This window comes from Staurois parvus, unplaced genomic scaffold (genome assembly GCF_062004578.1).
Source record: "Staurois parvus isolate SC_StPar_1 unplaced genomic scaffold, SC_StPar_1.0 ptg000380l, whole genome shotgun sequence".
Lineage (NCBI taxonomy): Eukaryota > Metazoa > Chordata > Amphibia > Anura > Ranidae > Staurois > Staurois parvus.
In genome coordinates this window covers 3096552-3124048 of record NW_028318176.1, presented here as the reverse complement: position 1 = coordinate 3124048, position 27497 = coordinate 3096552, and the positions used below count along the sequence as shown (strand labels likewise).

General features: G+C 50.6%; 2 protein-coding genes across 2 annotated transcripts; both read right to left on the bottom strand.

Annotated features, from left to right (window-relative positions):
* Window positions 1-5732: 5732 nt before the first annotated feature.
* On the bottom strand, window positions 5733-27497 carry LOC149456041 (uncharacterized). Its single transcript, XM_089685642.1, has 9 exons — window positions 27462-27497; window positions 26587-26710; window positions 26373-26470; window positions 25452-25781; window positions 25072-25371; window positions 24786-24992; window positions 21434-21572; window positions 20706-21282; window positions 5733-8489 (listed from the first exon to the last, which is right to left on the bottom strand). The coding sequence occupies exons 1-9, from the start codon at window positions 27492-27494 to the stop codon at window positions 7295-7297; spliced, it is 3003 nt and encodes a 1000-aa protein (XP_089541768.1). The 5' UTR covers window positions 27495-27497; the 3' UTR covers window positions 5733-7294.
* LOC149456042 (uncharacterized) lies at window positions 11825-14767 on the bottom strand. Its single transcript, XM_089685632.1, has 2 exons — window positions 12292-14767; window positions 11825-12175 (listed from the first exon to the last, which is right to left on the bottom strand). The coding sequence occupies exons 1-2, from the start codon at window positions 12461-12463 to the stop codon at window positions 11910-11912; spliced, it is 438 nt and encodes a 145-aa protein (XP_089541758.1). The 5' UTR covers window positions 12464-14767; the 3' UTR covers window positions 11825-11909.

Sequence of the window (27497 nt, the reverse complement as noted above, 5' to 3'; positions counted from 1 at the left end):
GCCAGACCTTGTAAGTCTCCTTCAGTTTTGGCAACTTGTAGCTCTGTTAACAGATCACTCAGTTCTCTTAGCTTCTGGGAATCTTTGTTTTGGATCTTAGGGAAATCCTCAATTCTTTTGAAAAGTGCGTTCTCTATCACTTCTGGAGAGCCATAACACTCCTCAAGTCTCTCCCATATCATGTTTAACCCTCTGATTGGGTAGTTAATATTAATGTCTCTAATCCGCCTTGCATGCTCTGTCGACTCATTTCCTAGCCACTTGACAAGAAGATCTACTTCTTCACATGCAGACAGATCCAGATCTCTGATATTATTCCTGAATGATGATCGCCATGACCTATAGCTTTCAGGTCTGTCATTAAACTTGGAGAGTCCCTTGGTTATTAACTCACGTCGGGCAAAGAATTTTAGAAAATCTGACATACCTGTATCTCTGTTTGACAGATTGTTGCTGTAATAGGCACCATCTACTTGTTCTTCCTTAAAGGGTTTGACCATACTGCGATCATTTGTGGGTTTGAATGCAGGTTGCATTGAGGGTTGATGTCCTATGGAACCGTCAACTTGTTCCATGCAGGGTCTTTGGTTAACTGAGGTCGCTTGTATGACTGGAGTCTGTTGGAGCTCCTTAGCAGGGGTTGATGTCGCTCTTGGACCTGGATTTAGGCCGTCTTCTGACTTAGCATGTTGCAGTACGTAATCTGAAGTGCGTTGCGAGTTATTGTGAAGACTGGGTTCGGGCCTACTTATGTAGCTGAGTCTATCGCTTGTGAAGTTTGCTGCTTCCTCTAAAGCCTCTGCTTCTGCTACAGCAGCTGCAGCTTCTTTTTCCACAGTTAGCTTTTCTAGAGCTGCTTCCATGCATGCTTTCTCTATTTTTAATTGTCTTTCTTGTTCAGCAAATGTCGCGCGGGTTTTGGCGGCCTCGGCCTTCGCGCAGGCAATGGCGACGGTGGAGCTGCTCAAAGATCTCCCTGAGCCTCTGGAGTTAACTGAGATGCGAGACTTTGTCTCGAACTGTCCGGATTCCCTTGCTGACATGATGATGCTGTGAACGGGTTAGCACACTTGCAACCGCTGCGGGTGGCGATGCTGCGTAGTTCCTCCTATCCAGCTTGTGAGAAGCCACCGTTTCGCTGCAGTCAGGACTTCAGGAGTCGCAGTCCTCGTATCCAGCTTGTAAGAAGCCGTCGTTTCACTGCAGTCAGGACTTCAGGAGTCGCAGTCCTCATATCCAGCTTGTAAGAAGCCGTCGTTTCACTGCAGTCAGGACTTCAGGAGTCGCAGTCCTCGTATCCAGCTTGTAAGAAGCCGTCGTTTCACTGCAGTCAGGACTTCAGGAGTCGCAGTCCTCGTATCCAGCTTGTAAGAAGCCGTCGTTTCACTGTTCTGTCCTCCTTATGTGTGAAGGTACATAGCTTGACAGACAGCTAAACCTTTCTCGGCAATGAGTTGACAAAGAAGCAACGTCCAACTTTGTCTTTATTGCAAAGATATAAGAGGTGAAACTGAGGAACAGAAAATAAGGCGCTTAGTAACACTGTCTGCCATGTGACAGAGCATATTATACATTACAGTAAGGCAATGCACATTTAAACACATGTAAGACATGTAGGTTACATAAAACACAGATGCATAAGATATAGACATGTGTGTAGACGTACCGACGATGCTATTGTGAGCCTGAATGTGAGGGTTGGATCCTACCAGCAGCGTGGTTACCACAGGAATGGAGTCTGTGATGAGGAAATGGCTGCTATGAGCAGGGCTGATGATGTAATCAGAGTTCATAGGCTACAAGCTATGGTAGCTGAAATGGGTCAAACTTCTACTGTGAAAAGATGCAGTGTATACAAACAGCCACTAGATGGAGCAGTTACACAATGAACAGAGAATTACAAACTGATAAGGCATACTAATAATGCCTAATTAACAAAGAACAAATTGCTAAAGGCATGACAGACCCACTGCTCCGCAGTAAAGACACAGATTATTTACCCGGCGTCTCTGTCGTTCTTCAATCATGAGAGAAGGCCGCATCAGTCCAAGCTGCATAGGTTCTGTTCCATCTGATGACTCTGGATTCTGATTACTGGTTGCGGGATTCGGTAGGACCGGCACCTGTGGCAGCATCCATGTTGGCCTTAGCCCCTGACCGGACCTCTTGTCTCCATTCCCACAATCTGCGGTCAATCTGGATAGCCAGAGTGATTAAATCTTCCAAGGTGTCAGGAATTCCCACTCTCGCCAACTCATCTTTGAGAGGGTCAGACAACCCTAGGCGGAACTGATGGCGCAGAGCTGCATCATTCCACTGTGTGTCTCCGCTCCAATGCCTAAATTCAGAGGCGTAATCTTCTGCTGCCCAATGTCCTTGCTGCAGGGAATGTAGAGCTTCCTCAGCCGAAGCAGCTCGTTGCAGGTCGTCATATAGCTGTGCCATCGTTTTGAAAAATTCAGAAATGGAGTTTAAGTGTGGATGGCGAACCTCCAATAGACTGTGTGCCCAGCGCTGGGGTTCATCCTGTAGTAGGGATATAATGAACCCTACTTTCACAGATTCAGAAGCGAACGTCCGAGGTTGCAGGTCAAAATAAAGCTGACAGGAGTTCTGGAAGGCCCTGAACTTCCTACGATCCCCATTGAAACATTCCGGTGTGGGAACACGGGGTTCCGGTGGAGGTATGGTGACTATTGTTCCCGCGGGTGTGTCAATAGTTCTATGGGCTGGAGTTGCAGCTTCCGGGCCTGCGGGTGGAGTTACTGGCAGGGTGAGAGTCTGGAGGCATCCCTCCAGATGCGTATACCCCTCTTGAAGGGTCTTGACAGCTTGAGTGAGAGCCGCCAGGTGCTAACATGTGCTGTCCAGCGGAGAGGGGCCTCTTCCAGGCTCACACATGGCCTTAAGGTTATGTTAGGGACCAACCGGCAATAACCTCTAGCACCCCACAGACCAGAATTCCCCAGGGCGCGGAATCTAAGCTACGACCTGCTTGTTCACCAGAGCCCCTGATGGTGGGGATGGACTTGGAGCAAGACGAAACCAGGTCGCAGCCCCTGGGTACAAGCAGCTGTGGTAGAGGTACCTGCCAGTGGTACGTAGCAGGTAAGAGCCTGATGTGAAGAGGTGGAGGGAAGCAAAGTCAGCCAAGCCAGGTCGGTAACAGTGGAGGCGTAACAGTACAAAATCAGCAGGCAAAGGGATAAATGGGTCACAAGCCGGGTTTGGTAACAGGATGTCAAAACGTATAGGAGCAGACAGAAGAATGGTCAGACGAGCCAGGGATCAGAGCAGGAGACGGTCAACAGAATCAGGGTCAGGTAGGGTCAGCAACAAAGCAATCTCACAGGATACAACAGGAACAGCAGGAGAGACCATAAGGCAATTTGGACATTGCACTGGCCAGTTTAAATAGCCCGCCCGGATCCGACAGGCGTGTCTGGGTCCTAGTGCCTGCCTGGCGCCGTCATTGGTGACAGGCGCGCCTGGGTCCTAGTGCCCGGCTGCCTATAGGTCTTGTCGGAATCCTACGCACTCGCAGATCCGTGCGTCTAGGCAAACTGCGCGTGCGCAGACCCGCGCGCCGTGGCGAACCTCAGGATTCCTGACAGTATCACTCAGCATTGGACAGGAGGCATCGGGACGAGAGGTGGAGTGAAGTTGGTATCACTCCGGATGGGACAGGAGGCATCCGGACAAGAGGTGGAGTGAAGATGGTATCACTCTGGATGGGACAGGAGGCGTTGGGACAAGAGGTGGAGTGCAACTGGTATCACTCCGCATGGGACAGGAGGCGTTGGGATAAGAGGGGGAGTGAAGTTGGTATCACTCTGCGTGGGACAGGAGGCATCGGGACAAGAGGTATAGTGAAGCTGGTATCACTCCGGGTGGGACAGAAGGCATCAGGATAAGAGGTGGAATGCAGCTGGCATCACTCCGCATGGGACAGGAGGCGTCAGGATAAGAGGGGGAGTGAAGTTGGTATCACTCCGCGTGGGACAGGAGGCGTCAGGACAAGAGGTGGAATGAAGTTGGTATCACTCCGCATGGGCCAGGAGGCGTCGGGACAAGAGGGGGAGTGAAATTGGTATCACTCCGCATGGGACAGGAGGCGTCGGGATAAGAGGGGGAGTGAAGCTGGTATCACTCCGCATGGGACAGGAGGCGTCGGGATAAGAGGGGGAGTGAAGCTGGTATCACTCCGCATGGGACAGGAGACATGGGGACAAAAGGTGGAGTGAAGTTGGTATCACTCCGCATTGGACAGGAGGCATCGGGGCAAGAGGGGGAGTGAGGTTGGTATCACTCAGCATGGGACAGGAGGCGTCAGGACAAGAGGTGGAGTGAAGTTGGTATCACTAAGCATGGGACAGGAGGCATCGGGACAAAAGGTGGAGTGAAGTTGGCATCACTCTGCATGGGACAGGAGGCATCGGGACAAGAGGTGGAGTGACATTGTTATCACTCCGCATGGGACAGGAGACATCGGGACAAGAGGTGGAGTGAAGTTGTTATCACTCCGCATGGGACAGGAGGCATCGGGACAAGAGGTGGAGTGAAGTTGGTATCACTCCGCATGGGACAGGAGGCGTCTGGATAAGAGGGGGAGTGAAGCTGGTATCACTCTGCATTGGACAGGAGGCATCGGGATAAGAGGTGGAGTGAAGCTGGTATCACTTCGCATTGGAAAGAAGGCATCGGGATAAGAGGGGGAGTGAAGTTGGTATCACTCCTCAATGGACAGGAGGCATTGGGACAAGAGGTGGAGTGAAGTTGGTATCACTCAGCATGGGACAGGAGACATAGGGACAAGAGGGGGATTGAAGTTGGCATCACTCCGCATGGGGTAGGAGGCATCGGGATAAGAGGTGGACTGAAGTTGGTATCACTCCACATGGGACAGGAGGCATCGGGACAAGAGGTGGAGTGAAGCTGGTATCACTCCGCATGGGACAAGAGGGGTCTCTTCATAAAATAATATGCATACAATTCGCCGGGTGAAAGTGCGTGTACATTCCTTCTCTGTGAATGGGGGGAAAGGTGAATGTCATTTGGATTTTTGCCAGTTGAATGTTTTCCATTGATTTAGAAAGGAAAATACCACATTTGACCAGTAGATGATGCTATCTCCTATGATACTTAGCACCATCTCATGGCCAAATTCAGTATTTTCTGTTTTAAATCAATGGTCGGCTTATTATGGTTGGTTTAATTGATTCATTTAGAAGACATTTCCCGCACTCACGGCACTAATACACCTCGAGGGTTTTGCGGGACCCGATGTCCAGGAAGAGAGAACTTCAGTGAGGAACAATTCCCTCCCTCCGTGTAAGATCTCTGATGTCTGTAGAAATTGTTTTTGAAAAACATTTCCCGCAGTCAGGACAGCAATACGGCTTCTAACCCGTGTGCAAACTCTGATGTGTAGAAAGAGAGGACCTTGCTGAAAAACATTTCCCGCACTCAGGATAGCAATACGGCTTCTCAACTGTGTGCAAACTCTGATGTGTAGAAAGAGAGGACTTTCTGACAAACATTTCCGGCACTCAGGGCAGGAAAATGGCTTTATCCCCCATGTGAGATCTCTGATGTGAGACAAGCTCTGATCTCGGTGTAGCACTACCCCCTTTGGAGTCCCGAGATTTGGGTCCCCCTATGGCCCTGGCACAGCCAGGCAACACGCATCTTCACACAAGCTTGCATCCAGAGTCAGAGATCAGTCCTTGAGCTTTGGTTTGGTTGTTTATTGAAGGGACTTGAACTGGGATGGGGTTAGGGGGGTACAGGATGCCCAGGGAACTGATGAACTGAGGACAACTTCATAGAACTAATTACAAGCCTTCACTGAAGCACGATTCTCTGTTGGAGAGACCCTAGATGTCTCCTCAATGTACCACCCCAGACCCTAGATGTCTCCTCAATGTACCACCCCAGACTCTAGATGTCTCCTCAATGCACCACCCCAGACTCTAGATGTCTTCTCAATGTACCACCCGACTCTAGATGTCTTCTCAATGTACCACCCGACTCTAGATGTCTTCTCAATGTACCACCCTAGATGTCTCCTCAATGTACCGCCCCGGACCCTAGATGTCAACTCAATGTACCGCCCCAGACCCTAGGTGTCTCCTCAATGTACCACCCCAGACCCTAGGTGTCTCCTCAATGTACCACCCCTGACCCGTGTCTCCTCAATGTACCACCCAAGACCCTAGATGTCTCCTCAATGTACCGCCCCAGACTCTAGATGTCTCCTCGATATACCACCCCAGACCCTAGGTGTCTCTGATGAACCCCCTCCCTCCTAGATTGTAAGCTCGAAAGAGTAGGGCCCTCTAACCCCTCGTGTGCTGTTTGTAGTTGCTGTATTGTTTCATGTATTGTTCCCCCCTCTATTGTACAGCGCTGAGCAAACCCTTTGGCGCTATATAAACTTGATGTAATGTAATGTAATGTCTCCTCGATGTACCACCCCAGACTCTATATGGCTCCTCAATGTACCACCCCAGACCCTAGATGGACTTCTCACTCAGCAATCTGGAGGTATCCCTGAACAGGGGATCTGGTTCCTTTTACTTTAAAAGTGGACAATCCCAAATAGGCAGCGAATCTGGTTTCCCACCAGAGTGCTCCTTCCCCTATCTGCCCAGGGGGGTGCAGGGGTACTCACTCAGATTCTCTCCTGTACCGCTGGTGGCTGCTTCTAGGCTTTCTTAGCTAGGCCGCTCCTTCCCTGACATACAGGTGGTCCTCACTCTGGGGACAAGTGAAATTTTAAGCTTCTCCCTTTCCAGCTCCAGACCTGCAGGTAGGCCCTATCCCCCTGGGCCTTCTTGCAGCCTCGGGCCTTCAGCCTGACATCTTCCTCACTGTCTTCCACCAAACTCTCCTGCAACTGAGCAGGTTCCAACACTTAAGGGTGTCCTGGCCCCTTTCCAACCCCCCTGTTGGGGATTGGCCCAGATCCCTCAAGTGTACAAGCCAGCCACTCCTCAGATCCACCTACTGCTTCTAGGGCCTTCCTCCTAAGCCCTAGAACAGGGGGAATTTTCGAGGGGCTGGCAGTAGAGCCTTTCAGCTCCTGACCACAATTTGAACTTTTGGCTATTACACGTAGGCGGCTACTCAGCCTTCCTCACTGTCAATCAGGACTCTAGCTCCCCCTACCTAAACTAGGAAGGTGCTATTTTTGCACAAAACATTTCCCGCACTCAAGGCACTAATACACCTCCAGGGTTGTGTGGGACGCCTGATGTCCAGGAAGACAGGAATTCAGTGAGGAACAATTCCCTCAGTCAGACCAGGAAAGTTCGTTCTCCTCCGTGTCCAATCTCAGATGACTGTAAGCAGAGGACTTCTGGGGGTTACACTTCCACCAATCAGAACAGGGAAGCGCATCTGCCTCCGTTTGCAATCTCACATGTGCGTCAAGATCGGACTTAGTTTGAAAACATTTATCACATTTAGGACAGGAATACGGCTTCTTCCCTCTGTGAGATCTCTGATGTTCGGAAAGAGAGCCCCTGTGTGAAAAACATTTTCCGCACTCACGACAAGAATACGGCTTCTCCCCCGTGTGAGATCTCTGATGATCGGAAAGAGAGGCCCTCTCTGAAAAACATTTCCCGCACTCAGGACAGGAATACGGCTTCTCCCCTGTGTGAGATCTCTGATGTTTGTAAAGATTGGACTTCTGTGAAAAACATTTCCCGCACTCAGGACAAGAATACGGCTTCTCTCCAGTGTGTAACCTCTGATGTGTGGTAAGATTGGACTTCATTGAAAAACATTTCCCGCACTCAGCACAGGAATACGGCTTCTCCCCCGTGTGAGTTGTCTGATGTTTGTAAAGACTGATCTTCTGTGAAAAACATTTCCCGCACTCGGGACAGGAATACGGCTTCTCCCCCGTGTGCAATCTCTGATGTAAGTAAAGACTGGACTTGTCTAAAAAACATTTCCCGCACTCTGAGCAGGAATGTGGCTTTTTCCCCGTGTGAGACCATTGGTGTCTGCTGAGAGTGGATTTCTTTGAAAAAGGTTTCCCGCACTCAGAACAAGAAAACGGTGTTTCCCCTGTGTGGGATCTCTGGTGTTTGACAAGGTCTGATTTTTGTACAAAACATTTCCCGCAGTCAGAACAGGAATGAAGCTTCTCCCTTGTGTGAGATCGCTGATGAGTGTATAGATTGGACTTATCTGAAAAACATTTCCCACACTCAGGACAGGAAAACGGCTTCTCTCCAGTGTGACATCTCTGATGTATGGAAAGTTTCCACTTATATGAAAAACATTTCCCACACACCGGACAGGAATGCGGCTTCTCACCTGTGTGAGATGTCTGATGTCGAGAAAGACTGGATTTTTTTGAAAAACATTTCCAGCACTCAGGACAGGCATGTGGCTTCTCTCCCGTGTGAGATCTTTTATGTTCATTAAGATTGAATTTAGAATGGAAACATTTCCCGCACTCAGTACAGGGAAACCTTCTAATTGTTGGAAGGCCGGCCCGGTCCCGCACAGTCTGAGGTTCCTCAGGATACAAGGAATCCGATGGTCCATCTACACTGGGTGGTGCCGGATGGACATTGGATGGAGCCGGGTTTTCTCCTGGACTATACTGTGTGATGTCCTCATCTTCTACTTTCCAGTCTGGAGACAAAGTGAGACAATCCTCTGAGGTTTTCCTCATCTCCAGGCCATGGACTAAAAGACAAAGAGGATTACTAGACAGGAGCTGATTGGTTCCCCCAAACCAGAAAGACAGAGAAAGATCCAATGAGAACTTTATCATCTGGACCAATCAGTGAGAAGTATGGGTGGAGGAATGGATTTAGTGTTCCTGACCCACCTGTGCTGATCTCTGTAGGAGTGTCCTCCTCTATAAATGTCCCCGTTCTTCCATCCTCCTCCATAGACTGCTGATCATCCCTCACATATGCCTCTTCTTCTGATTTCACCTCAAATTCTATATCGATTGGATCTCCACTCTACATCAAGAGAAGGAGAGGAAATATAACATTGAAAGTGGCTGTAAACCTGCAAAAATCAAACAAAAATAGAACATAAAATCTAATAAAGAAGAAGAGCACAAGCCATTTGTGAGAAGTGTGGCTGGTAGAAGAGCAGCCTGCCATCAGCAATCCTCTCCGCAATATTGAGAAGAAAAAAAAAAGAAAAAGAAAAAAAAAGGGTGACGCCATGCCCCTTGATTGACAGCCTGTATAATGAGATATATACAGGAGGAGGTAAGAAGGAGGCATGTCTGCTGCTGCTGCTCTGCAACTCCCGGAGAGAGAGAGGGGAGAGAGAGAGGGCGGAGGGAGAGAGAGAGAGGGGGGAGGGAGAGAGAGAGAGAGAGGGGGGGAGGGAGAGAGAGAGGGGGGGGGAGGGAGAGAGAGGGGGGAGAGAGGGGGAGGGGGGAGAGAGAGGGGGGAGAGGGGGGATAGGGAAGACAGAAAAGGGGGAGAGGGGGAGAGAGAAAGGGGAGAGAGGGGGGAGGGGAGAGAGAGAGGGGGGAGGGGAGAGAGAAAGGGGAGAGGGGGGGAGGGGGAGAGAGAAAGGGGAGAGGGGGGGAGGGGGAGAGAGAAAGGGGAGAGAGGGGGGAGGGGGAGAGAAAGGGGAGAGAGGTGGGGGGAGAAAAGGGGAGAGGGGGGGGAGAAAAGGGGAGAGAGGGGGGAGGGGAGAGAGGGGGGAGGGGAGAAAAGGAGAGAGAGGGGGAGGGGAGAGATTGGGAAGGAGATAGAGGGGGGAGGGAGAGATTGGGGAGAGAGGGGGGGTGAGATTGGGGGGAGGGAGAGATTGGGGAGAGAGAGCGGCAGGGGGGGAGAGAGCGGGGAAGAGAGAGAGGGTGAGAGAGATGGGGGGAAAGAGAGGGAGAGAGAGAGGAGAGGGGAGAGATGGGGGGAGAGAGCGGGGAAGAGAGAGAGGGTGAGAAAGATGGGGGAGAGAGAGAGGAGAGGGGAGAGATGGGGAGAGAGAGAGGGGGAAGAGAGGGGGGAAGAGAGAGAGGGAGGGAGAGGAGAGGGGGGAGAGAGAGGGGGCGAGAGAAAGAGAGGGGGAGAGAGAGGGGCCGAGAGAGAGAAGAGAGAGGGAGGGGGTGAGAGAGAGAAGAGAGGGGAGGGGGTGAGAGAGAGAAGAGAGGGGGGGAAGAGAAGGGGAGAGGGAGAGAGAGGGGGGGGAGAGGGGGAGGGAGGGAAAGATGGGAGAGAGGGGAAGAGAGGGAGAGAGAGGGGGGGGGGAGAAGAGGGGAGAAAAGAGAGGGGGCAGGGGGGAGAGAGGGAGGGGGGAGAGAAAGAAAGGGGAGAAAGAGTGGGGAGAGAGGAGAGAGAGAGAAAGAGGAGGGGGGGAGGGGAGAGAGGGGGGAAAGAGAGAGGGAGGGTGAGAGAGAGGGGGAGGGGGAGAGAGAGGGGGGGAGAAAGAGGGAGGGAAAGAGAGGGAGGGGGAGAGAGAGAAAGAGAGGGGGGGAGGAGAGAGAGGGGGGAGGAGAGAGAGGGAGTAGACTGTGCCAGCAATGTCACTAGGGGGTCCTGGAGGATGAGGACCTCTTCTTGCTAAAATGTGACCAGGGGGTCTTGGAAGATGAGGACCACTTCTTGCTAAAATGTGACCAGGGGGTCCTGGAGGATGAGGACCACTTCCTGCTGCAGTGTGACCAGGGGGTTCTGGAGGACAAGGACCACTTCCAGCTGTAATGCAAATAGGGGGTCCTGGAGGACAAGGACCACTTCCTGCTACAATGTGACCGGGATGTCATGGAGGATGAGGACCACTTCCTGCTGCAATGTGACCAGGGTGTCATGGAGGATGAGGACCACTTCCTGCTACAATGTGAGTAGGGGGTCCTGGAGGACGAGGACTACTTCCTGCTACAATGTGAATAGGGGGTCCTGGAGGACGAGGACCACTTCCTGCTACAATGCGACCAGGGCGTTCTGGAGGTTGAGCACCGCTTCCTGCTACAATGTGACCAGGGCAATCTGGAGGATGAGGACCGCTTCCTGCTACAATGTGACCAGGGTAACCTGGAGGATGAGGAACACTTCCTGCTACAGTGCCCCAAGTACTCATCAGTGAGGGACACTCACTTCCAGAGACAACTCCGCTCTCATCCCGGACTTCACATCTATAGAAGAGAGGACTCAACTCAACATGGCCTACAACTAATTGAGGAGGCATTATTGAGAGATACACACCATGTGATTTAGGTTATAACTATATTATCTACTAAACTAAGCAAAAAAATTGTGTTTTGGGAATTTGGGTTTTCAGCCACTTCAATAATGCAAGACCACAGAGAGAACGTCATCATGTAGGATCCACACATTGTCTGGCATGGCTGAGTCCCTTTCATGGCCTAGATCCTTCATCAAACCAACCTTGTAATTGTGTGCATAGTTGTGGCCTTCCTGTGTTGAAGACCGGGAATACAGAGGACATCTCTCTGGTGGGCTTGATGGCTTCATCATGGTGTCCTCATAGAGATCCTTGTGCTCTTCAGAACACTCCTCCATCACTCCATACTCCTCTTTATACTCTTCTTTAACATCAATATTATCATCCCTGAGGATTCCACCCTAAACATTCAAAAAGAAATTCAATGTAACAAACACCCTTGAGGAACAATCACTAATAGTTGTGATTTATACACATCTACCTGATGATGGTAAGGGATGGTGTGAACTTCCTGTGTGGAATCCTGGGCATACAGAGGACGGGGACATCTCTCTGGTGGGTTCCTGTAGCTTGATGACTCCTCCATAGTGTCCTGGAACAGATCTTTGTGTCCTTCTGAAAACTCTAACTCCTCCATCACCCCATCCTCATCCTCCTCCTCTATTATCTCTTCTTTAACCTCAACTGTAGAATCTCTCAGGTTTCCACTCTGAATATATAATAAAATGACATCAATGGTAACAATGCAGATAATGTACAGATCCTAATGATACTATCAGTGATTGTTCCTCATCTATCTGATGATGGTGAGGGATGGTTAGACCGTCCTGTGTGGAATCCCGGGAATACAGAGGACGGGGACATCTCTCTGGTGTGTTCCCATGACTGGATCCATCTACCTGATGATGGTGAGGGAGGGTGTGACCTTCCTGTGTTGAATCCCAGGAATACAGAAGACGGGGACATCTCTCTGGTGGGCGCCCATGACTGGATCCATCTGTAGGAAACACACACACTGACTGAATCCATTGTTTCTATGTGTTTATCAGATAATGGGGGATGTAGGTGGATCCTCCGTACTGCTCTCTCCTTTCTAATAAAGTCTCCTCTTACCCGGTGATGTGAGGGGCGGCTGATTGTCCATCATGACATTCTTGTAGAGGTCCTTGTGGACTCCTCCATGGAGAAATAGACAGTGACACCCTGACACCTTATAGGAACCTGACACACACAATGATACAGTCACCATACAGAAACATCCCTTGGATTCAACCTTCACAGACATCAGAAATAGTTATTTCCTCCTCATTATTACTACATAAAATATATAAAAGAAAAAAGTTTGTATTTTAAAGCCACCTCTAATTAAAACCCTCATCCCGTAATATCATCTAGTCAGTCAGTATAGACTGAGGAGGTGAGAAGGTGATTGGTGGGAAAGGTGACATCTCCACAATGAGGAGAATGTTCTGGCCCTGGAAGTGGGGGAATGTTCTGCCCCTGAAGGCTAATCTGGGTTCCCACACTATATATGTGTGTATCATCATCTGCTGGAGATAAAAGACGTCACAGTGACTATGGAGGAAGAGGACGGGGGTGACTGTGGAGGAAGAGGACGGGGGTGACTGTGGAGGAAGAGGACGGGGGTGACGGTGGAGGAAGAGGACGGGCGCGACGATGGAGGAAGAGGACGGTCGTGACGGTGGAAGAAGAGGACGGACGCGACGGTGGAGGAAGAGGACGGACGCGACGGTGGGTTACTGGGTGTAAATAGAAAATAAGATGTTTTCACCTCCTCTGCTGCCACTTCCGCAAATATCTCCTCTCCACTTTCTCCCGACTTACCTCTCTCGGACCTTACTATTTATCCCTGACATCACTTCCTGTCTTTCATAGGGACTTCCTGTCTGCGTAGAAGTGAGATCCCCACCTTGTGGAGCTCAGAGGAACTGCAGCCCCAAGAACCGTCTGATAGTGTGACCCCGGCCTTGTGCAGGGTGTGTATGGACTGTATGTCCTCATAGAGGGGTCACCTCCACTCCCACCAAGAGGGACAGGAATATATGACTGCCTAGTCAAGCCTTTCTCAGTCAGGGGTCCTCCAAAGGGTTCTAGGGGTTCCTCCAAAGGGTTCTAGGGGTTTCTTCAGCAATGAACAATTTCTTTCTCTCAGTAACAACTGACATCAATGATCTGTAAGGGGGGCAGTCTTCCCACTGATGACCATGTGAGAATGTCCTTCTCCCACTGACCACTGATATAAAGGGGTCTTTCTCCCATCGGTCACCAATGTAAGGGACCACTACACTGACTTCTGATATAAGGGGGTCCTTCTCCCATCGGTCATCAATGTAAGGGACCACTACAGTGACCACTGATATAAGGGGGTCCTTCTCCCATCGGTCACCAATGTAAGGGACCACTACACTGACCACTGATATAAGGGGGTCTTTCTCCCATCGTTCACCAGTGTAAGGGACCTCTACACTGACCACTGATATAAGGGGGTCCTTCTCCCATCGGTCACCTTTGTAAGGGACCACTACACTGACCACTGATATAAGGGGGTCCTTCTCCCATCGATCACCAATGTAAGGGACCACTACACTAACTACACTGACTACTGATATAAGTGGGTCCTTCTCCTTCTGGTCACAACCCCGCCCCATGTTTCCCATATATGTTACATGTGTTCCAATATTGTAATAAAGTATTGTAGAGAAGATCCCAACATAGAAAATGGTGGAGAACGAGAAAATAAACCCGGATATTAGGGAGAAATTTGTGTATGAGGAACACCTTCACAATTCCCACCAATTTATTCTCCAGGGCTTCTTCCTTCAGAATACATACATTCGGGGGTCAATCTTCAGGCCCAAAATGTTCATTTTCCCATATGCGCAAAAAAAAATGCAAAACCAGCTCTGGCAGTGAAAGGGTTAATGTGAGCTAGATGGGATCCCTCTGCTGGGGTCACCCTCTACATCAGGGGTAGGCAATGAGAAAGAGGCGGAGATCTACCTGAACAATATGGGAGGAGTCAGAGATCACCGGGCGCAGTGCCGCCTCCTCACACCTGATTTAAACCTCTACTTGCCGTACTACCGTGTCGCAGTCACATGGATTCCTGAACCAGTGGGAGCTGCCAGAGACTTGACCTGTAGAGCCCTCCAGCCTGGACTAAAGTAACCCAATCAGACATGCTCACTTCACTACTGTGAGCCAAGCTAAAGTTAACTCTCTAGCACCCGTAGAGGTCGCTACATTATTATAACCAGTTTGTTGCTTCACACAGACTTGAAGATCTCTTCTTTCCTGCTGCTTTCACCCATCTGGAGTCTGCTAGCCAGGACAAGAGGGGGAGTGAAGTTGGTATCACTCTGCATGGGACAGGAGGCATCGGGACAAGAGGGGGAGTGAAGTTGGTATCACTCCGCATGGGACAGGAGGCATCGGGACAAGAGGTGGAGTGAAGTTGGCATCACTCCGCATGGGACAGGAGGCATCGGGATAAGAAGTGGAGTGAAGTTGGCATCATTCCGCATGGGACAGGAGGCATCGGGATAAGAGGGGGAGTGAAGTTGGCATCAGTCCGCATTGGACAGGAGGCATCGGGATAAGAATTGGAGTGAAGTTGGTATCACTCCGCATGGGACAGGAGGCATCGGGATAAGAGGGGGAGTGAAGTTGGAATCACTGCGCATGGTACAGGAGGCATCGGGACAAGAGGTGGAGTGAAGTTGGCATCACTCCGCATGGGACAGAAGGCATCGGGATAAGAGGGGGAGTGAATTGGTATCAGTCCGCATTGGATAGGAGGCATCGGGATAAGAGGGGGAGTGAAGTTGGCATCACTCCGCATGGGACAGGAGGCATCGGGATAAGAGGGGGAGTGAAGTTGGCATCACTCCGCATGGGACAGGAGGCATCGGGATAAGAATTGGAGTGAAGTTGGTATCACTCCGCATGGGACAGGAGGCATCAGGATAAGAGGGGGAGTGAAGTTGGAATCACTGTGCATGGTACAGGAGGCATCGGGACAAGAGATGGAGTGAAGTTGGTATCACTGCGCATGGGACAGGAGGCATCGGGACAAGAGAAGGAGTGAAGTTGGCATCACTCCGCATGGGACAGGAGGCATCGGGATAAGAGGGGGAGTGAAGTTGGTATCAGTCCGCATTGGATAGGAGGCATCGGGATAAGAGGGGGAGTGAAGTTGGTATCACTCTGCATGGTACAGGAGGCATCGGGACAAAAGATATAGGGAAGTTGGTATCATTGCGCATGGGACAGGAGGCATTGGGACAAGTGATGGAGTGAAGTTCGTATCACTGCACATGGGACAGGAGGCATCGGGACGAGAGGTGGAGTGAAGTTGGCATCACTCCGCATGGGACAGGAGGCATCGAGATAAGAAGTTGAGTGAAGTTGGCATCACTCCGCATGGGACAGGAGGCATCGGGATAAGAGGGGGAGTGAAGTTGGCATCAGTACGCATTGGACAGGAGGCATCGGGATAAGAATTGGAGTGAAGTTGGTATCACTCCGCATGGGACAGGAGGCATCAGGATAAGAGGGGGAGTGAAGTTGGAATCACTGTGCATGGTACAGGAGGCATCGGGACAAGAGATGGAGTGAAGTTGGTATCACTGCGCATGGGACAGGAGGCATCGGGACAAGAGATGGAGTGAAGTTGGCATCACTCCGCATGGGACAGGAGGCATCGGGATAAGAGGGGGAGTGAAGTTGGTATCAGTGCGCATTGGACAGGAGGCATCGGGATAAGAGGGGGAGTGAAGTTGGTATCACTCCGCATCGTACTGGAGGCATCGGGAAAAAAGATGGAGTGAAGTTGGTATCATTGCGCATGGGACAGGAGGCATCGAGACAAGAGATGAAGTGAAGTTCGTATCACTGCACATGGGACAGGAGGCATTGGGATAAGAGGGGGAGTGAAGTTGGTATCACTCTGCATGGGACAGGAGGCATCGGGACAAGAGGGGGAGTGAAGTTGGTATCACTCTGCATGGGACAGGAGGCATCGGGACAAGAGTGGGAGTGAAGTTGGTATCACTCCACATGGGACAGGAGGCATCGGGAAAAGAGGTGGAGTGAAGTTGGCTTCACTCTGCATGGGATAGAAGCCATCGGGACAAGAGGGGGAGTGAAGCTGGTATCACTTCGCATGGGACAGGAGACATCAGGAAAAGAGGTGGAGTGAAGTTGGTATCACTCTGCATGGGACAGGATACATCAGGACAAGAGGGGGAGTGAAGTTGGTATCACTTCACATGGGACAGGAGGCATCAGGATAAGAGGTGGAGTGAGGAAGGCATCACTCCGCATGGGACAAGAGGCATCGGGATAAGAGGTGGAGAGAAGTTGGTATCACTCTGCATGGGACAGGAGGCATCGGGATAAGAGGTGGAGTGAAGCTGGTATCACTCCGCATGGGACAGGAGGCGTCAGTATAAGAGGGGGAGTGAAGCTGGTATCACTCCGCATGGGACAGGAGGTGTCGGGATAAGGGGGAGTGAAGCTGGTATCACTCCGCATGGGACAGGAGGCATCGAGATTAGAGGGGGAGTGAAGTTGGTATCAATCCGCATGGGACAGGAGGCATCGGGACAAGAGGTGGAGTGAAGTTGGTATCACTCCGCATGGGACAGGAGACATGGGGACAAGAGGGGGATTGAAGTTGGCATCACTCCGCATGGGACAGGAGGCATCGGGACAAGAGGTGAAGTTGGTATCAACCTGCATGGGACAGGAGGCATCGGGACAAGAGATGGAGTGAAATTGGTATCACTCCACATGGGACCGGAGGCATCGGGACAAAAGGTGGAGTGAAGTTGGCATCACTCCGCATGGGACAGGAGGCATCAGGGCAAGAGGTCGAGTGAAGATGGTATCATTCCACATGGGACTGTCGGCATCGGGACAAGAAGTGGAGTGAAGTTGGTATCACTCCGCATGGGCCAGGAGGCATCGGAACAAGAGGTGGACTGAAGTTGGTATCATTCCACATGGGACAGGAGGCATCGGGACAAGAAGTGGAGTGAAGTTGGTATCACTCTGCATGGGCCAGGAGGCATCGGAACAAGAGGTGGACTGAAGTTGGTATCATTCCACATGGGGCAGGAGGCATCGGGACAAGAAGTGGAGTGAAGTTGATATCACTCCACATGGGACAGGAGGCATCGGGACAAGAGGTGAAGTTGGTATCACTCCGCATTAGACAGGAAGCGTCAGGATAAGAGGGGGAGTAAATTTGGTATCACTCCGCATGGGACAGGAGGCGTCGGGATAAGAGGGGGAGTGAAGTTGGTATCACTCCGCATGGGCCAGGAGGCATCGGAACAAGAGGTGGACTGAAGTTGGTATCATTCCACATGGGACAGGAGGCATCGGGACAAGAGGTGGAGTGAAGTTGATATCACTACACATGGGACAGGAGGCATCGGGACAAGAGGTGAAGTTGGTATCACTCCGCATTAGACAGGAAGCGTCAGGATAAGAGGGGGAGTAAATTTGGTATCATTCCACATGGGACTGTCGGCATCGGGACAAGAAGTGGAGTGAAGTTGGTATCACTCCGCATGGGCCAGGAGGCATCGGAACAAGAGGTGGACTGAAGTTGGTATCATTCCACATGGGACAGGAGGCATCGGGACAAGAGGTGGAGTGAAGTTGATATCACTACACATGGGACAGGAGGCATCGGGACAAGAGGTGGAGTGAAGCTGGTATCACTCCGCATTGGACAGGAGGCGTCGGGATTAGAGGGGGAGTGAAGTTGGTATCACTCCGCATGGGCCAGGAGGCATCGGGATAAGAGGGGGAGTGAAGTTGGTATCACTCAGCATTAGACAGGAAGCGTCAGGATAAGAGGGGGAGTAAATTTGGTATCACTCCGCATGGGACAGGAGGCGTCGGGATAAGAGGGGGAGTGAAGCTGGTATCACTCTGCATTGGACAGGAGGCATTGGGATAAGAGGTGGAGTGAAGCTGGTATCACTCCGCATTGGAAAGGAGGCATCGGGACAAGAGGTGGAGTGAAGTTGGTATCACTCCGCATAGGACAGGAGGCATTGGGAGAAGAGGTGGAGTGAAGTTTGTATCACTCCGCATGGAACAGGAGGTGGAGTTAAGTTGGTATCACTCTGCATGGGACAGGAGGCGTCAGGTCAAGAGGTAGAGTGAAATTGGTATCACTCCACATGGGACAGGAGGCGTCAGGACAAGAGGTGGAGTGAAGTTGGTTTCACTCCACATGGGACAGGAGGCATCGGGACAAGAGGGGTCTCTTCATAAAATAATATGCGTACAATTCGCCGGGTGAAAGTACGTGTACATTCCTTCTCTGTGAATGGGGGGAAAGGTGAATGTTATTTGGATTTTTGGCGGTTGAATGTTTTCCATTGATTTAGAAAGAAAAATACCACATTTGACCAGTAGATGATCCTATCTCCTATGATACTTGGCGCCATCTCATGGCCAAATTCAGTATTTTCTGTTTTACATCAATGGTCGGCTTATTATGGTTGGTTTAAGTGACTCATCTAGAAGACATTTCCCGCACTCACGGCACTAATACACCTCGAGGGTTTTGCGGGACCCGATGTCCAGGAAGAGAGAACTTCAGTGAGGAACAATTCCCTCCCTCCGTGTGAGATCTCTGATGTCTGTAGAAATTGTTTTTGAAAAATATTTCCCGCACTCAGGACAGCAATACGGCTTCTCACCCGTGTGCAAACTCTGATGTGTAGAAAGAGAGGACTTTTCTGAAAAACATTTCCAGCACTCAGGGCAGGAAAAGGGCTTATCCACCGTGTGAGATCTCTGATGTGAGACAAGCTCTGATCTCTGTGTAGCACTACCCCCTTTGGAATCCCTAGATTTGGGTCCCCCTAAACACGCATCTTCACACAAGCTTGCATCCAGAGTCAGAGATCAGTCCTTGAGCTTTGGTTTGGTTGTTTATTGAAGGGACTTGAACTGGGATGGGGTTAGGGGGGGTACAGAATGCCCAGGGAACTGATGAACTGAGGACAACTTCATGGAACTATTTACAGGCCTTCACTGCAGCACGATCTCTGTTAGAGAGACCCTAGATGTTTCCTCAATGTGTCACCCCACACTCTAGATGTCTCCTCAATGTACCACCCCAGACCCTAGATGTCTCCTCAATGCACCACCCCAGACTCTAGATGTCTCCTCACTGCACCACCCCAGACTCTAGATGTCTCCTCACTGCACCACCCCAGACTCTAGATGTCTCCTCACTGCACCACCCCAGACTCTAGATGTCTCCTCACTGCACCACCCGACTCTAGATGTCTCCTCACTGCACCACCCCAGACCCTAGGTGTCTCCTCAATGTACCACCCCAGACTCTAGCTGTCTCCACAATGTACCACCCCAGACCCTAGATGGACTTCTCACTCAGCAATCTGGAGGTATCCCTGAACAGGGGATCTGGTTTCTGTTACTTTAAAAGTGAACAATCCTAAATAGGCAGCGAATCTGGTTCCCCACCAGAGTGCTCTTTCCCTATCCGCCCAGGGGGGGTGCATGGGTACTCACTCAGATTCTATCCTGTACCACTGGTGGCTGCTAGGCCACTCCTTCCCTGACATACAGGTGGTCCTCGCTCTGGGGACAAGTGAAATTCTGAGCTTCTCCCTTTCCAGCTCCAGACCTGCAGGTAGGCCCCATCCCCCTGGGCCTTCTTGCTGCCTCGGGCCTTCAGCCTGACATCTTCCTCACTGTCTTCCACCAAACTCTCCTGCAACTGAGCAGGTTCCAAAACTTAAGGGTGTCCTGGCCCCTTTCCAACCCAGTTGGGTATTGGCTCAGATCCTTCAAGTGTACAAGCCAGCCACTCCTCAGATCCACCCACTGGCTCTAGGGCCTTTTTCCTAAGCCCTAGAGCAGGGGGAATTTTCAAGGGGCTGGCAGAGCCTTTCAGCTCCTGACCACAATTTGAACTTCTGGCTATTACACTCAGCCTTCCTCACTGTCAATCAGGACTCTAGCTCCCCCTCCCTAAACTAGATAGGTGCTACTTTTGCACAAAACATTTCCCGCACTCAAGGCACTAATACACCTCCAGGGTTGTGTGGGACCCCTGATGTCCAGGAAGACAGGAATTCAGTGAGGAACATTTCCCTCAGTCAGACCAGGAAAGTTCGTTCTCCTCCATGCCTAATCGCAGATGGCTGTAAGCAGAGGACTTCTGGGGGTTACACTTCCACCAATCAGAACAGGGAAGCGCATCTGCCTCCGTTTGCAATCTCACATGTGCGTCAAGATCGGACTTAGTTTGAAAACATTTATCACATTTAGGACAGGAATACAGCTTCTTCCCTCTGTGAGATCTCTGATGATAGGAAAGAGAGCCCCTGTGTGAAAAACATTTCCCACACTCACGACAGCAATATGGCTTCTCCCCCCTGTGAAATCTCTGATGATCGGAAAGAGAGGCCCTCTCTGAAAAACATTTCCCACACTCAGGACAGGAATACGGCTTCTCCCCCGTGTGAGATCTCTGATGTTTGTAAAGATTGGACTTCTGTGAAAAACATTTCCCACACTCAGAACAAAAATACGGCTTCTCCCCAGTGTGTAACCTCTGATGTGTGGTAAGATTGGACTTCATTGAAAAACATTTCCTGCACTCAGCACAGGAATACGGCTTCTCCCCCGTGTGAGTTGTCTGATGTATGTAAAGACTGATCTTCTGTGAAAAACATTTTCCGCACTCGGGACAGGAATACGGCTTCTCCCCTGTGTGCAATCTCTGATGTACGTAAAGACTGGACTTGTGTAAAAAACAATTCCCGCACTCTGAGCAGGAATGTGGCTTTTGCCCCGTGTGAGACCATTGGTGTCTGCTGAGAGTGGATTTCTTTGAAACAGTCTGAGGTTCCTCAGGATACGAGGAATCCGATGGTCCATCTACACTGGGTGGTGCCGGATGGACATTGGAGGGAGCCGGGTTTTCTCCTGGACTATACTGTGTGATGTCCTCATCTTCTACTTTCCAGTCTGGAGACAAAGTGAGACAATCCCCTGAGGTTTTTCTCATCTCCCAGCCATGGACTAAAATACAAAGACAAAGAGGATTACTAGACAGGAGCTAATTGGTTCCCCCAAACCAGAAAGACAGAGAGAGATCCAATGAGAACTTTATCATCTGGACCAATCATTGAGCAGTATGGGTGGAGGAATGGATTTAGTGTTCATGACTCACCTGTGCTGATCTCTGTAGGAGTGTCCTCCTCTATAAATGTCCCCGTTATTCCATCCTCCTCCATAGACTGCTGATCATCCCTCACATACGCCTCTTCTTCTGATTTCACCTCAAATTCTATATCGATTGGATCTCCACTCTACATCAAGAGAAGGAGAGGAAACATAAGATTGAAAGTGGCTGTAAACCTGCAAAAATCAAACAAAAATAGAACATAAAATCTAATAAAGAAGAAGAGCACAAGCCATTTGTGAGAAGTGTGGCTGGTAGAAGAGCAGCCTGCCATTAGCAATCCTCTCCGCAATATTGAAAAAAAAAAAAAAAAAAAAAAAGGGTGACGCCACGCCCCTTGATTGACAGCCTGTATAATGAGATATATACAGGAGGAGGTAAGAAGGAGGAATGTCTGCTGCTGCTCTGCACCTCCCTGAGAGGGAGAGGGGGGGGAAGTGAGAGAGAGAGAGGGGGGAAGCGAGAGAGAGAGGGGGAGCGAGAGAGACGGGGGGGGGGGGGGCGAGAGACAGGGGGAAGCGAGAGAGAAGGTGAGAGAGAGAGAGAGAGGGGGGGGAGAGAGAGAGGGGGAGAGGGGAGAGAGAGAGGGGGAGAGAGAGGGGGGAGAGAGGGGGAAGAGAGAGGGGAGAGAGAAAGGAGGAGGAGAGAGGGGGAGAGAGAGAGAGGAGGAGAGAGGGGGGGAGAGAGAGAGGAGGAGGAGAGAGGGGGGGAGAGACACACAGAGTTTCAAGCCAGCCATTGAGTCCCTGAAAGACACGGCATGAGAACCTCCTACGCCATCAGGAGACCACTGTACCACCTTCAACCTCCGGTAAGAGTCTGGCTTAGAATCTTTGATAGAGTCATCACCCCAATCCTTCTTTATGGCAGTGAAGATTGAGGGTCTTCTCACCTACCCAGACCAATCCAAATGGTACTTCAGCCCGTCAGAAATATTCCATCTAGAATTCTGCAAGCACCTCCTCCAAGTCCACCAGAGCACCTCCAACAGTGCTTGCTGGTCAGAGTTGGGCAGAGTTCCTTTGCTTCTCGCAGTACAGCAGAGGGCGCTATCATATGGGGGCCATCTACAAAACAGCAGTCCTAACTCGTACCACCATAAGGCCCTACTGACCAATAAGGACCAGTCAAAGCCATGGGGCCTGCCACAACTCGCCTTGTCCTCCCCAAACACCCAACAAGCGGCCTGACAAAATCTCAAATAAAAACATAATGAAGGATTCCCCAAAAATTATGTTGAGGAATGAAGAATTGAAAGAGCCAACTCCAAGAAATGGTTTACCAGTCACTACAGAGGGTCTACAAACTGACCCTGTACCTGGAGGTGCTACAAGACCCCAAAGACAGACAGACCCTGAGCCGGTAGAGTGCCCACAGCCTGAAAATCCAATCAGGACGGCACAGACAGACCTACAAGTCCAGGGAGAGTAGACTGTGCCAGCAATGTCACTAGGGGGTCCTGGAGGATGAGGAGCTCTTCTTGCTAAAATGTGACCAGGGGGGTCTTGGAAGATGAGGACCACTTCTTGTTAAAATGGGACCAGGGGGTCCTGGAGAATGAGGACCACTTCCTGCTGCAGTGTGACCAGGGGGTTCTGGAGGACAAGGACCACTTCCAGCTACAATGCGAATAGGGGGTCCTGGAGGACAAGGACCACTTCCTGCTGCAATGTGACCAGGGTGTCATGGAAGATAAGGACCACTTCCTGCTACAATGTGACCGGGTGTCATGGAGGACGAGGACCACTTCCTGCTACAATGTGAGTAGGGGGTCCTGGAGGACGAGGACTACTTCCTGCTACAATGTGAATATGGGGTCCTGGAGGACGAGGACCACTTCCTGCTATAATGTGAATATGGGGTCCTGGAGGACGAGGACCACTTCCTGCTACAATGTGACCAGGGTGTCATGGAAGATGAGGACCACTTCCTGCTACAATGTGACCGGGTGTCATGGAGGAGGAGGACCACTTCCTGCTACAATGTGAGTAGGGGTTCCTGGAGGACGAGGACTACTTCCTGCTACAATGTGAATAGGGGGTCCTGGAGGACGAGGACCACTTCCTGCTATAATGTGACCAGGGCGTTCTGGAGGATGAGGACCGCTTCCTGCTATAATGTGACCAGGGCGTTCTGGAGGACGAGGACCGCTTCCTGCTATAATGTGACCAGGGCGTTCTGGAGGACGAGGACCGCTTCCTGCTACAATGTGACCAGGGCGTTCTGGAGGACGAGGACCGCTTCCTGCTACAATGTGACCAGGGTAATCTGAAGGACGAGGACCGCTTCCTGCTACAATGTGACCAGGGGGTTCTGGAGGATGAGGACCGCTTCCTGCTACAATGTGACCAGGGGGTTCTGGAGGATGAGGAACGCTTCCTGCTACAATGTGACCAGGGTGACCTGGAGGATGAGGACCGCTTCCAACTACAATTTGACCAGGGTGGCCTGCAGCACGAGGACCACTTCCTGCTACAATGTGACCAGGGTGACCTGGAGGACTAGGACCACTTCCTGCTACAATGTGACCAGGGTGACCTGGAGGATGAGGACCGCTTCCAACTACAATTTGACCAGGGTGACCTGGAGGACGAGGACCACTTCCTGCTACAAATGTGACCAGGGTGACCTGGAGGACGAGGACCACTTCCTGCTACAATGTGACCAGGATGACCTGGAGGACGAGGACCACTTCCTGCTACAATGTGACCAGGGAATTCTGGAGGATGAGGAACACTTTCCTGCTACAATGTGACCAGGGTGACCTGGAGGACGAGGAACACTTCCTGCTACAATGTGACCAGGGTGACCTGGAGGACGAGGACCACTTCCTGCTACAATGTGACAAGGGTGACCTGGAGGATGAGGAACACTTCCTGCTACAATGTGACCAGGGTAACCTGGAGGATGAGGAACACTTCCTGCTACAGTGCCCCAAGTACTCATCAGTGAGTGACACTCACTTCCAGAGACTCTCCGCTCTCATCCCGGATAGAAGAGAGGAGGAAACTTCAAATTCTACCGGGAGAAGAGAAGCCAATGGTGGAAATAGCTGCACAATATGTGACAGCATGCCACAAACTGAGAGGGACTCAAAACGAAGGACTCAACTCAACATGTCCTACAACTGATTGAGGAGGCATTATTGAGAGATACACACCATGTGATTTAGGTTATAACAACATCTACTGAACTATGCAAATACATTGTGTTTTGGGAATTTGGGTTTTCAGCCACTTCAATAATGCAAGACCACAGAGAGAACGTCACCATGTAGGATCCACACATTGTCTGGCATGGCTGAGTCCCTTTCATGGCCTAGATCCTTCATCAAACCAACCTTGTAATTGTGTGTATAGTTGTGGCCTTCCTGTGTGGAAGACCGGGAATACAGAGGACATCTCTCTGGTGGGCTTGATAGCTTCATCATGGTGTCCTCATAGAGATCCTTATGTTCTTCAGAACACTCCTCCATCACTCTATACTCCTCATCCTCCTCTTTATACTTTTCTTTAACATCAAAATTATCATCCCCGAGGATTCCACTCTGAATATAAAATAAAACATTCATTGTAACAAACATGCTGTGTATAAATCACAACTATCAACAATTGTTCCTCATCTACCTGATGATAATGAGGGATGGTGTGACCTTCCTGTGTGGAATCCCGGGAATACAGAGGACGAGGACATCTCTCTGGTGGGTTCCCATGACTGGATCCATCTACCTGATGATGGTGACGGATGGTGTGACCTTCCTGTGTGGAAACCCGGGAATACAGAGGACGGGGACATCTCTCTGGTGGGTTGCTGGTATTAGGTGGCTCCATCATATCCTTGTGTCCTTCTGAAAACTCCTCCATCACTCCATACTCCTCATCCTCCTCTTCTTTAACATCAATATTATCATCCCCGAGGTTTCCACTCTAAACATTCAAAAAGAAATTCAATGTAACAAACACCCTTGAGGAACAATCACTAATAGTTGTGATTTATACACATCTACCTGTTGATGGTGAGGGATGGTGTGACCTTCCTGTGTGGAATCCCGGGAATACAGAGGATGGGGACATCTCTCTGGTGGGTTCCCATGACTGGATCCATCTACCTGATGATGGTGAGGGATGATGTGACCTTCCTGTGTGGAATCCTGGGAATACAGGGGACGGGGACATCTCTCTGGTGGGTTCCTGTAGCTGGATGACTCCTCCATAGTGTCCTGGAACAGATCTTTGTGTCCTTCTGAAAACTCCAACTCCTCCATCACCCCATCCTCATCCTCCTCCTCTTTCATCTCTTCTTTAACCTCAACTGTAGAATCTCTCAGGTTTCCACTCTGAATATATAATAAAATGACATCAATGGTAACAATGCAGATAATGTACAGATCCTAATGATACTATCAGTGATTGTTCCTCATCTACCTGATGATGGTGGGGGATGGTGTGACCTTCCTGTGTGGAATCTCGGGAATACAGAGGACAGGGACATCTCTCTGGTGGGTTCCCATGACTGGATCCATCTACCTGATGGTGAGGGATGGTGCGACCTTCCTGTGTGGAATCCCAGGAATACAGAGGACGGGAACATCTCTCTGGTAGGTTCCCATGACTGGGTCCATCTACCTGATGGTGAGGAATGGTGTGACCTTCCTGTGCTGAATCCCGGGAATACAGAGGACGGGGACATCTCTCTGGTGGGTTCCCATGACTGGATCCACCTACCTGATGATGGTGAGGGATGGTGTGACCTTCCTGTGTGGAATTCCGGGAATACAGAGGACGGGGACATCTCTCTGGTGGGTTCCCATGACTGGATCCACCTACCTGATGATGGTGAGGGATGTGTGACCTTCCTGTGTTGAATCCCGGGAATACAGAGGACATGGACATCTCTCTGGTGGGTTCCCATGACTGGATCCACCTACCTGATGATGGTGAGGGATGTTGTGACCTTCCTGTGTGGAATACCGGGAATACAGAGGAAGGGGACATCTCTCTGGTGGGTTCCCAAGACTGGATCCATCTGTAGGAAACACACACACTGACTGAATCCATTGTTTCTATGTATTTATCAGATGATGGGGGATCTAGGTGGAGCCTCCGTACTGCTCTCTCCTTTCCAATAAAATCTCCTCTTACCCAGTAATGTGAGGGGCAGCTGATTGTCCATCATGACGTCCTTGTAGAGGTCCTTGTGTCCTTCTAAATACTCACACTCCTCCATGGAGAAATAGACAGTGACACCCTGACACCTTATAGGAACCTGACACACACAATGATACAGTCACCATTCAGACACATCCCTTGGATTCAACCTTCACAGACATCAGGAATAGTTATTTCCTCCTCATTATTACTACATAAAATATATAAAAGAAAAAAGTTTGTATTTTAAAGCCACCTCTAATTAAAACCCTCATCCCGTAATATCATGGAGTCAGTCAGTATAGACTGAGGAGGTGAGAAGGTGATTGGTGGGAAAGGTGACATCTCCACAATGAGGAGAATGTTCCGGCCCCGGAAATGAGGGAATGTTCTGGCCCTGAAAGGGTTAATCTGGGTTCCCACACTATATATGTGTGTATCATCATCTGCTGGAGATAAAAGACGTCACAGTGATGATGGAGGAAGAGGACGGACGCGACGGTGGAGGGAGAGGACGGACGCGGCGGTGGAGGGAGAGGACGGACGTGACGGTGGAGGGAGAGGACGAGCGTGACGGTGGAGGAAGAGGACGAGTGTGACTATGGGAGAAGAGGACGGACGTGACTGTGGAAGAAGAGGACGGACGCAAAGGTGGAGGAAGAGGATGGGCGCGACGGTGGAGGAAGAGGACGGGCGCGACGGTGGAGGAAGAGGACGGGCGCGACGGTGGAGGAAAAGGACGGGCGCAACGGTGGAGGAAGAGGACGGACATGACGGGGGGTTACTGGGAGTAAATAGAAAATACGATGTTTTCACCTCCTCTGCTACCACTTCCACCAATATCTCCTCTCTACTTTCTCCCAACCTACCTCTCTCCGAAGCTTCCTATTTATACCTGACATCAC